Genomic DNA, 12474 nt, shown 5'->3' on the forward strand with positions numbered 1-12474 from the left:
TCCTCTGTTTGAAAACAAGGCAGAGGGTATTCTGAGGTTATATGTCAGAGGAACGACCAAGAACAATAGGCATAAAGAGCACATTGCTCTTGTGAACATGTGCTTTATACTGGCACAGAGAGGAAAATCATTGTTTTAGTTTTATGTGTGTACAAAAGTATTCTTGCAGCTTGATAATTGACTCTTCGCTAAGTCCCGCCCTCCTTAGTTACTGTTGTTTCGCCTATCAAGCTTTCGTGCCTGGCACGTCTATTACAATATGTATGCGCCGGTGTCAGACATTTCCAGGGATATAATTAGTCATTTTTGGCGAATAGGTGAGATATCCGAGAAGGCCAAACAAAAAAAAAATGTCTGCAGTATATGCATCACAAGGGTATATATTCATGACATAATATGCAACCGATACGAAAATTATTTAATCAAAATTGAAGCTAAAGCCTAGCTGCCTCATATGCTGACCGTTCAACAGCTTAGTTCATGCACAGCAGGAGAGGAGAAGTTTAAAAATTATTTAATAATAACAAACTAAACCGTGATTTCTCTCTTTTAACCAAAAAGCCTGATGGACTAATCGTTGTGCAATGAAATATAGCATTACTAACCGACGAAGAAAACACGCATGCACAGTGGTTCCACACAATAAAAAGAACAACCAAAAAGGGTAAATTGATGAATTTGTGACCAAAAATTGGCATCATTGATCCATAATAATGTACAGTACCTATAACTGTCAGTATGTTTCTGAGCTTTTTATATAGTTTCAATTCTAATTTGCAGTTAAGTGGGAAAAAATAAATACATTGAAATGCAAAGTATAAATGGCAGAAGTGAACAAATAGACTTTCCCTACGAGCAAATATTAATCCGACACAATAACACTATAATGTCGTCACCAATGACTAAATGTCCAAAAGACTTAAAAGGAAATTGTGCTGCTTTTACGGCCCGAACACAGCTTGGTCCACACTGGCATTTCTCCCCTTGGGTTTTAAGTTTTGGAAATGAAAAATTCCACCACCTCATCCAAACTTTTAGGGTACTGGGTATCAGATTTGCGCAATCTATATGCACAATGCTTTGACTTATTTCCCTTGCTCAAAAGCTTGACAGAGCTCATGCGCGTAGCTACTACGGTTACTAAGCCACAAATGGTGTGTGCCGGTTTTTAGGTGTGGCTTAGCGAAAGGTCAATTATTCAATTGAAATACTGAAGACATACACTGAAAAAAAATTATTCAGAGATGATTCCTTGGATTTACTCAATTTTTTTACGTTAAGTGGTTGTAAACAATTTATTTGGGCTGAATTTAAACAAACAAATTAAGTTGAACATTATTAAATTTAATTTGTTTGTTTAAATTCAACACAAATAAATTGTTTGCAACAGTTTTGCATGCAACAATTTTTTTAGTGTATGGTCTGTTTTGTGGATGTTTTCAGGTATTTTTCTGGACTTTGAGTCGAGACTATTGCTGCCTATGCAGGTTGAGGGAGCTCTCAGATTGTTGATCTTTATGACGTTACATTAATAATTATTAATCAAAGAAGTATATGTAATTTTGTTTACCACACCCCTATTAGAAAAAGTATAGGTTGACAATACAAGGTCTTCATTTAAATCACTTCTACATCAGTTAAAAAAAGGCTATACAAATATATTTTGTGCTGCATTAAAAATGTACAAACTTGCCCAAGACAGGCCTGAACAGATGGCATGTATAATTGAAAACATATAGCATTCAGGGTAAATGAGAAACTCTCCAAATAGACACAGAGAGAAAGGCGTGACTGTGCAAGGAGGATGGAACGGAGCTCTTTTGTACAAGCACAAACAATCGCTGTCTCATTTCTGCCTAAATTACCCCACATGTGAGGACAAAAGCACCAGACTCCCACACAAAGTAACCGCAGAACTGTTCGAAGAGTTGCACAACATGTATAAGACGAGTGGAGGGTCTAAAATATTCTGATGCTGGAAAAGTTAGTTATTGATTATCACAGAGAATGCCAAATAGGAAGGTTTTTCAGTACGTTTTTATATTTTATATACAAGATACTTGTGACAGCCTGCCATTACACATCTTTTATAGCAGCCACCTTCACATCTATAATCAGCCGAACTCCTTTTGTTAAGAGCATCTTTCATTTGACATCTAGATTTATTTATTTTTTTACTTCCATAATAGAAACCCCATCATCACTCAGGGTGTATTCTATGTAAATCTTTTAGATCTATTGCATTTGGTTTGTTTCTAACACAAAGCTATATTCAAGCTTTAGAAGACCACTTTTTTTGATAATGTTCCATCTTTCTTAAAGCCTGAAAGCCTCAATTGTATTTTTTGTAAACAAAACAACCAAGTGCATTATTTAAAATAATCCTTTTGTGTCCTACAGAAGAAATGAAGTCAGACTGGTTTTAGCGTACAAAATGAGGAGAGTAAGCAACCATTAGTGTGTACATAGTAGTCCTGCACGATATTGGAAAAATCTAACATTGTCATTTTGCGATATGAATACAATTTCACCATATGAATTAATATCTACGTTTGGAAAGAATTTATATTGTTAGATCAATTAGGATGATTCTGTCATCCTAATCTAATAAACAATCTTTAAAATTTTTGGGGTCTCCAGATATATTTTCGTTGTTGTCTGTGCTATTTGCAGTGTGTTTCTGTATTTGCATATTTTGTGAGTATTTTCATGCACATGTTTAGTCAGAGATTGATGAATTAATGTTTACGATTTGCATCTCCTTAAAATCTAATAAACAGTCTATAAACTTTTTGGGCTCCCCCTGTGGTCTGTGGTATTTGCAGTGCATTTCTGTATTTGCATGCATAACAATCCATAAATACAAATCAAGAAAAAGATACAATTGAAATAAAGGTTTAACAGTTTTCAAGTACAGAAACTGAATGATAAAAATAACTCAAAATTAATCATAGTTAAGGTCAAAATGATACATTTTCTTATACCTGCATGCTTTAAAAATCATTATACAATCACAGGCATCAAAAACAGACATAGACAAACAAACATAGACAAAAACTTTGTTTTTCTGCAATAAATAATGTGATATAAATACAATTAAAGCAGATGGCAATATTTGAGAAAAATTCCTTATTTTAGGTTGATTGGGGTGATTCTGGAGGGGATTGAATCATTTGCAAATTTCAAGCATTAATAAATACATCAGAGCAAAGATTAAACAAATGAAATGTACATAGTGTACGTTATTAATAGTATACTCAGGTACTAAGCAAATGTAAAATAACACTATAGTTTTCATTACATTAATAATTCTATAAATTTGCCTTTATTAAAGTTACAAATTATATAGATTCGTGTACCTTATTAAATTAAGCTAATCTGAAATTCACAGTCACAGTCCTTAAAACATGCAAATTATACATTTTTACTCTATTATGGTTACAACTCCTGCTCAACTATAAACTAGACTTGACATTGCAGATCCTGCGATGTGACCATTGTGAATGTGCACATTGCGATATTGATGCTGAAACGATATCTTGTGTAGTCCTAATGCAAATAATAAATGACAATACAAATTCAACATTGCATATATCCTGCGATGTGACTATTGCGAATGATCACACTGCAATATCGATGCTGAAACAATATATTGTGCAGCCCCTTGTACACACTCAAACACCAGTTCTCTTCTGAATTAAAAAAACAACCAGTTTACTATGCACCAACAGAAAGGTCACCAAGAGCTCTGATCTCCAGTCACAACACAATGCTGAGTAAAGCATGCGAAATTTCCATGTTCCCTACACTAAAAATGAACCATTTAGAACATCATCAGTTTTTTTAATCACATATTATTACCATAAAACCTAATTACAAAAAAGATTAATGCACATTAAAACATTCCACTGAAACAGCATGTCACTGAAATCAACTTTGTATTATCTGCATTCAATAAAGCATGAAGTTGAACTGGGTGGTACACAGTCAGAAAATTACAGGAAGTGGAAACAGCTTGGCTCATGATTTATTATGCTGCAGCAGGGTTCACACAGAACTTGTGTAAGGGGCCAGTGACCTTTACACTCATGCTTCTACACACTTCGCCATGTAAGAGATTAAAGGCAGGGCTCTGTTAAGACATGAACAGTTATGACAAATGCAAACTTAAATTTACAGAAGTGAAGTTTAAAACAACACAGGAACGGACTAAGAATATTTTATTTAAAAAGAAATACAGATTTGACAGAAAAGGCTCAAAAACCTCTTTGCTATTTATTTTGCCCTCTGAATCATTACATTAAAGTTTGATCTGAACCCATGGGTGATCTACTGGTCAGACAGGCCGCATAGCAGAAGATTTTACACAAATTAGCCTCTGTCATGGGTCATGGACGTAAGCTGTGGGCAATGGTAGTGGGCGTTCAATACCATAGTTGCGTTGTTTCTTCTCTGGCCAAGATCTGGCACTTAAAGGGACAGTTAACCCAACATTTTACATGTTCTGTTAATTGACTCCCCTAAGACCATTCAAGGTGTTGGTGACTTTTCTTTGACAATGTAAAAGGTATTTAAATCAAAATGTGACACTTCAAAAAAATTTAATAATCATCTTGCCTAAACATTGAGGCAAAACAATGTTCTACTGGTGAAATAAATAAATAAATAAATAAATAAATACATAATAAATAAATAAATAAATAAATAAATAAATAAATAAATAAATAAATAAATAAATAAATAAATAAATAAATAAAAACCTTAGATGCCCTGATGGAAAATAAATTAAGAGCAAATTTTTATTCTTGGATGAAAAGATGCTCTCCACTCTCCATTACTGCCAACAATCTGAAAACAACTCTCACTTTCAAGTAAGGGAGTAAGCCTGGAAAATAATCTCTACTCTTCACAAAGAGTGAGCTGGATGAAGGTGATAGTGTGGCAAAAGAGACTGGCAATTTGTTTCTGAAACACAATTGAAGGTCTATCAGACAGCATTATATAGCTTCCTTTCTCTGGTCAGAGTGGTTTACTCCTCCTTTCTAACAGAAGACACAAGAATCTGAACACTGCAGCTTTGAGGTGCACAAGGAAAAATAGTCCTGGAAATGAGGGTAAAAATCCAGTCTAGTATAAGCATAGTAAGGTGTGATACATGGATGAAAGACTGGACCTTATTATAAGGGCAAAAGGCATGAAAAGAGAAGTGAAAGCAACTCAACTGTTTAGTAACAGTGCTTACAGTGAAAATCTAAAAGTAATCTGATTATACACACATAACCCTATTAATAGAAACACAGATAGCAATCAACTTCTTAAACAAGAAAAAAAAAAGTTACATATTTAGCCTGATACAATGTCAACAATTTCATAGCTGACACATTCTTGGTTTACAATTATGTTAAAATATTATTTAAAAACAAAGCTATACGCTTAACATTTACATATACAGCCATATGAAACATATGAAAAGACTAAGAAATGCATCCATCATAAACTGTATATCACATGAGCAGGAGTGATTTGACCACAGGCACAAGACTGTAGGTAATAACAGCTAAGCTGATATTCAGTAGCATATTTCATTTCCTGCTGTTTATGCACAGCTTTGAAATCTGCAGTCTGCAAAAACTGCAATGAAACCAAAGAGAATAGAGCAAAGCCCTGTCCTGAGCTGGAGCAACTGAAAGCACATAAGGCTGTTTTGCATTCCACTATTTTCCTACAAATCGCTTTACATGAATGTTATTTTATCATTGCGCTCACCTATTGCATCATCTTAAGTCATGTCACGGCACCCTAAAAGACGTTTTAAACACCTTTAAGAGTTTTTCTTCTCCTCAGACAACTGCTCAGTATCTTGTTCACATTATACTGACCTAAAGTTAATATTTATGAACAACATTAAAGTAATATCATACTCTACTTGTTACATGCCGGCTTTTTTATTTTCTCCTTTTCCTCAAATATTCTCAAGCTGCATTTGAAACAATGAGCTACACTCACTCCAATTACATTCATTACACATTTTCATTGATGATGGGCAGAGATTCACTAAGTCATTAAAAATGACAATTCATATTTATCACTGACTTGGTCCCCAAGACAAAAGCAAAGAAACTATACTAGAACTGCACAATATACCAATTCAGCATCGATACCGCAATGTGTGCATTCACAATAGTCACATCGCAGTATCTGCAATATTGAGTTTGGATTATAGTTGATCAGCAATGAAGACTGTACAGTGTTATTTTACATTTGATTATTCAATTACTATACCTGAATATCTAACTACAGTTTGACTCTTCGGAAAACAATAAACCAAGCACTACATATTTCCCTTTTTAACACATACACTCCCATAATCAGTTTTTTCAATATCGTGCCACCTATTACATAAAAGAACCAAAGAAAAACAAAAGAGTGTAGTGCTGAATCTATATGCCCTGATCCTCCTTTGGTAGCTAAAACAGAATTAAACATGGCTATTATTTTTAATGTAGCATTTTATATTTTAAACACACATTTAATCAAGAGAATTATGCTCTGAAATAATTCATATCAGCAGTGGAACGTGTGATTTTGCATGAGACGGCGCTATCATATATCATTTATTAAAAAAAACAGATAGAAAATTTCACGTACAGATCTTATAGTTTGTAATGCCTCTTGAAATCACTTTAGCAACTAAATAAACATTTAAACAACTATAAAGGGCATCATCTGAGCTGACTGTGGAGCTTTGGGTAAATGAAAAAGGTAGGAAGAGAAAGACACCCTGGAGCCTGAGAGGAAGAGATATTTAAAAAACAATGTTATCATTTCTAGTGGGTGTGACTCTTTGGCTGGTTATCTATGAACATTCACAAACATGGGATCCACTTTCTGTGAAAACATGAGTGAAGTAAAAAAAAATAAAATGGGGACATTCACACCACAACGATGTCAGTAGGCATCTGTGAGCTTATGCATGTTTGCTCCTTTTCATCCAGAACAGATGACAGCACACATCTCATTACTGCTTATATTCATATTTGACATCAGTTTAAAGGCAGTTCTGTAGTAATGTCAAAAATAAAGCAAAATCATAGTGCTCATACATTGGTCTGACAGAAGAGGTTACCAGTCAACTCTGCTTTCAGTTATTTATTATTCATATCTAGCCTTTGGTAAAAATAGCACAAATGTTAAATACCAAATGTGAAATCGCACAGCCTTTTTCAAGAGGTGAAATTTGCTTCATTTGCAAAAGTTTAAACAAAGCTCATTTAAAGCTCCAAAAAAAGATGTTAGGTAATTAAACATGTATGCAATTACCTAAACATATTCTGAAAATAAAAACTGAATTGTAAACAATCCCTCAGCACTGGAAGACTCCAGTTTATATGTTTTCTTTAATTCTATGCTCAATTCAAAAGCTTATCCTTATTAAATGAAAGGGTATTGTCGTTTACCACTGGAGGAAAACCACTGGTTTGCACTATGAAGCTGCTCTGATAAAAAGTCACAACATTTTTTTATTATTATTATTATTAGATTTTATTTTGAAGCATCTTAAGAACATCTCTCATTATTACGAACTTATTAAAATCTATGCCTTTATTTCTGGACATTAATGTGTTAAGAAACATTAATGTGTTAAGTTGCCACTGCTAACATATTAACATACTTATTATAGTATAGTATTAACATACTTATAATTGATCTGAAATCTAAATATGCTAAAAGTGCTACATAATCTAATTGACTCTAAATTTACATTAAACGTATAACATGCATACACAGCAAGCCTGACCAAGTTTGTCAATAGAATAGACGGTACACTTGCTTTGAATTGTTTTTGAATTAGTCTCTCCAAGTGTTAACAATGAACAGTTTCGTAGAAGGAAAAAAGATAGAGAAGAGAATGAGAACCACATCATGCTGAAGACAGCAAAACAATAGTCAATGATTGACTGTGAAAGCATTAAAAGCCCAAATGTTGCTAAAATAGTAATGCCTCTCGCATGCATATTAATTGTTGGTAACTTGTATTTTTGTTGTTGTGGTTAAATGCGAGACGTTTTCCACATATGTGTTGCCAAACAGAGTTTTGGAGAACAATAAAGAGCTTTAGGTCAGATAGTAAACTTCATCCAGGCTGTATATTTTTTCCAATGAGGGTGAACACGCTTTATAGCACTCCAAACAAATCAGCCTTAGATTTTATTTACCCACAATTTTCACAAGCAACTGTTAATGCTGGGCTGTGGGCATACAGGTAGACAACATGTGGGAAGATCCATCAATCTGAAGAAGCGAACATATAAAATTGCAAGATGGCTTACAACAGCATTTGGGTGTAGTTGGCAACACACTTGTTGCAAGAGGGGGTTTATGTTGCTCAACATCATGCCACTTCATCAGTGGACTGAATAAACTCTATATTTGATACCATTAGTCTTCATTCACTGTATGAAATAACTAATTAAATACAGCTTAGGGTGACATGGTGGTGCAGTGGGTAGCACGATCGTCTCACAGCAAGAAGGTCGCTAGTTCAAGCCTTGGCTGGGTCGGTTGGCATTTCTTTGTGGAGTTTGCATGTTCTCCTTGTGTTCGCGTGATGTTTCCCCCACAAGTCCAAAACATGTAGTCCAGGTGAATTGGGTAAGCTAAATTGTTCGTAGTGTGTGAATGAGTGTGTGTGGATGTTTCCCAGTGATGGGCTGCAGCTGGATCCACTGTGTAAAACATGTTCTGGATAAGTTGGCTGTTCATTCCGCTGTGGCGACCCCGGATTAACAAAGAGACTAAGCCGAAAGGAAAACGAATGAACGAAATAGAGCTTACAGATGTTGATGTTACATGGAGATAACAGCATGTTTGAGTTGATATTCTAGCCATAATGGATGTCAACAAAACATTTTACAGTTGTTTTCACAGCTGGCTAATAATAGCAGAGAAAAACATCAAAATAGATACAAAAACGTTTCAACAAAATAATGTAGCTTGCACTCTGAAAAATTACTCTTATCACTCATTCTACACTAGAAGAATATCTATAATTTATATTTTGCATATTGTTATTCATGTTTTAATTTTTCCCCATTTATCTATCCTTTAAATTGCATTGTGGGACCTTGCTCTTTCTACCAAGAACCTTAACTCTTGAAAAGTTTGAGAAAGTGACTTTTATTAACATTTTTAATAGTTCAAAGCGATATATTGTCTGGGTTGGTGTTGCATTTTCAGTACAAAAACCTTGTAATAAACTGACAGTTTATTTTCAATTATTTTACAGATTTATTTCTCCAAATTGCTAAAATGTCAATAAAAGACATTTTGTTTTCAACATCAAAAGTCGACAGAGCAGAGATCAAGGTCCAATAATGCAATTCACAACCATAAATAAACAGAAAACACTCGCAAAATACATAAACTGTTAATTAACAGATTTTTTTACAGTGTAGATTACTTGCAAGATGCTTTTCTGCACAAGTTCAATACTGCAATTAAGTTCAATACTACACATACGCAGAAAACACATCACACATTTTGCACCATTCATGCTGTTAGCGCTGACTTTGTATGTAATCTATATTCACATTATAAAGTTATATTGTTAAACCTCAACAGCTGAAAGCAAAGAAACACCAAGCTCCTTCTTTTCCCAAAATTACATATAAATTGCAGTTCTGATGGGAAAAACTCCCACACTGCTGACAACTTGTCAAACTTTTTAAAAGCATATATCTGCTACATGCAACATGTCAAAGCATGTAGAAGGCACCAATCAAAACTCCCATAGCCAGTAGCACACATCTGAAGTGGATTGATTAAATCTTTTTCAATATAAAATAATTTATCATCCAGACAAAATAACACTGATGGGGTGATGCATGTTTGATTTTGATGAGCCGATGAAAGTTCCATGGTTTGCAATTATTCTCATTACTTTCATAAAGGTCTTGCCTACATTACAGCCTCATATTATGCCAATTGATTTCAATTATATTAAAAGGTCCTAACAGGCAACAGAAAGCCAACTCAACACAAGCAAATAAACATTACTCAATCAAAACTACAAGCAGACAAACAGAAATCAATTCAATTCACCAAAACTGTTTAAAAGCTATATTGCATTTCTCACTAGAGAAGTTAAAAACAAAGTCACAATTTTGCTATTAAAAGAAACTTGGTCTCCCATCATAGCCACATAACCAACAGTCCAGAATCAGGCTATTAACCATTACATATTTCAACTTAAGCCAATGTAAGAAAACCAGAACTCTAAAAGAGATCTGAGATTGAGGCTGAGCAAGTGAGACACTGCTGAGATCCATGCAATTAGTGACGAAAATGGGGGGAAATGATAGCAGTGTGTCTTTTGCCCTGGGCAACAACAGCTAGATGAACACCAAATACATAAGAAACCATCGAATCCCATAGCAACAAACACAGCCGGGCCAAAACACATCACAAAATAAAGCCGTTCTGTCTAGAAAACTGACAAATGATGGTATGCATAGAATTTAAATTTGTTGGAATAAAGTCAAAATCAATACAACAAGTAACAATTTAGGAAACACATATTCATTATTAACAGGTGTTTATAAGCATTACTAATTGCATTGCAATACTAATAACTACAACTACGTCTAGCACAAATTCCTGATTATCTGCTAACAGTAATGGTGAGTTTATTTAGAGGAAACTCTTAGTTAAAAGTGAATATATGTTTATATAATAAGCAATTCCAGCGTTATGGATGTGACATTTACAGTAACATTTTTAAACATAAATACACAGAAAAAGTATATGTAAACATTATACTGAAGTTTATATTTTCCAAAACAATTAACCACAGAGTTATGGAATTAGAAGAATATCAATCTGTAAACATGTTTTATATCTTAAATGAGGAAAATAAACATGCGTTATGGATGTGACCAAAAAGTTTGCGAGTTCACAGTATTCAACATACTTTGAAGGAATTCTGTAAATTAAACCGCACAACCCCTAAAAAAAATAATGCTCATCAAAAGGATAAAAGTTGCCTCTCTATAGAACAAAAATGACTGTTTATTCATTTATTTAACATTTTTGCATTTATGAAAAAAAAATAATAATTTTGGATGTGACGAATGTGAAACTGCACTTGTGTGACTTTGGTAAATCAAATATAATTGTTTAAAAACATTGACAGACACTTTTGAGTAACTTACACTACTATAAGATACAAGGCTGCACAAAAAACCTACAAAGGGTTTCGCTATATTGGAGAAAACTTTTTTTCATAGCAAGGTTGACATTTGCATGGAATTGCTCAAATATGAATACTAATGCAAAAATATACAATACAAACACAAAAATAAAGGTCTTGGTTCAGTTCTTTGGAATACAGTCTTGTTTAGAACTGAATGAATTTAGCACAAATAGACTGATATACAAGTACTGTTGAAAACGTCATCACTTCCTGTCTGACAGCAAGAGCACACTGAGTTTCAGCCGAAATCTGAACTTACTGGAAGCGTATAGCAATTTACGTTGGAAATAATATCTTTAAGTGACTGCAGCGACTGTGTACAACAGCAACACACAGCCAAGGCTACACAAGTAGCTAAAGGGGAGGCTTACAATAGACTTCTATTGTTGGTAAACAATGCTATTATAATTAGACCACAGACCAAACCCAAACTCTAACAGTGAACAACACATGATAGAAAATGAAGGTTATAGACGTATGTGTTAACTTCTGATATATTTTTGATTAGCAAATCTGTATTTTTATCAAAAGCACGTCTGTATAATACATGTGACCTAGTCAAGTAAAAACAGCCCGATTCCTGCGTGGAAGTGATTACAGGAAAGGCGTGTAGTCTTTCATTTCGTCCTCGTGTATTTTCAGACATTAACTCACAAACATTACGCACTCGACATTGCACTTAAAAAATGCCACATTAGATATGCAATCACGTACAAATTGAATTAAATTCTCATCGGTCTCTCTCCACTTCAGTTAAGTTAGCTAGCCAGGCTGCCTTTGACAGATAACGTTAGCTAAACATATATTGTCATTCTTCTGAAACGTCCCACTCAAAGTCAGTACGAAAATAGCTCACCACGCTGTCTATTGCAAATGCTATAACACGAATAAACCACAAATTCCACGTGTTTTACAATAAAAGTTGTTTATTTTTACTGTTTGGTTTCACTTCCGCACTCTGTTCACCCCTCCCGTACTAGCTTCAGCTAAAGCACAATCCGATTAACCGTCACTTTTTCCAGAAACTAAAGCAAAACCCACTTACCGTTAGAGTCGCTTAAGCAGTATAACAATATCAGGAGTTTGAACAAAACCATATCGAGTAAATTCATCGCTCGTACATTGACACCGAGGCTGGTTTGGTTGTTAGTTTAGAGGGTCTTAAAGGCGCAGTCGCCCTTGATGAGCGTTTGTGTATGTGTGTGCGCGCGAGTGACGGCTGC

The 12474-nt window shown here is 34.4% G+C and overlaps 1 protein-coding gene across 2 annotated transcripts in view; it reads right to left on the reverse strand.

Moving 5' to 3' along the window:
- The window catches only part of adam10a (ADAM metallopeptidase domain 10a), an 86886-nt gene extending 74412 nt beyond the window's left edge, over window positions 1–12474 (reverse strand). For both annotated transcript variants that reach the window (XM_056461553.1, XM_056461552.1), the window contains exon 1: window positions 12297–12474. In XM_056461553.1, coding sequence (XP_056317528.1) covers window positions 12297–12363 — 67 coding nt within the window. In that variant the 5' untranslated portion in view covers window positions 12364–12474. The remainder of the gene's footprint in view (window positions 1–12296) is intronic.

The sequence above is a fragment of the Danio aesculapii genome, chromosome 7 (genome assembly GCF_903798145.1).
Source record: "Danio aesculapii chromosome 7, fDanAes4.1, whole genome shotgun sequence".
Taxonomy (NCBI): domain Eukaryota; kingdom Metazoa; phylum Chordata; class Actinopteri; order Cypriniformes; family Danionidae; genus Danio; species Danio aesculapii.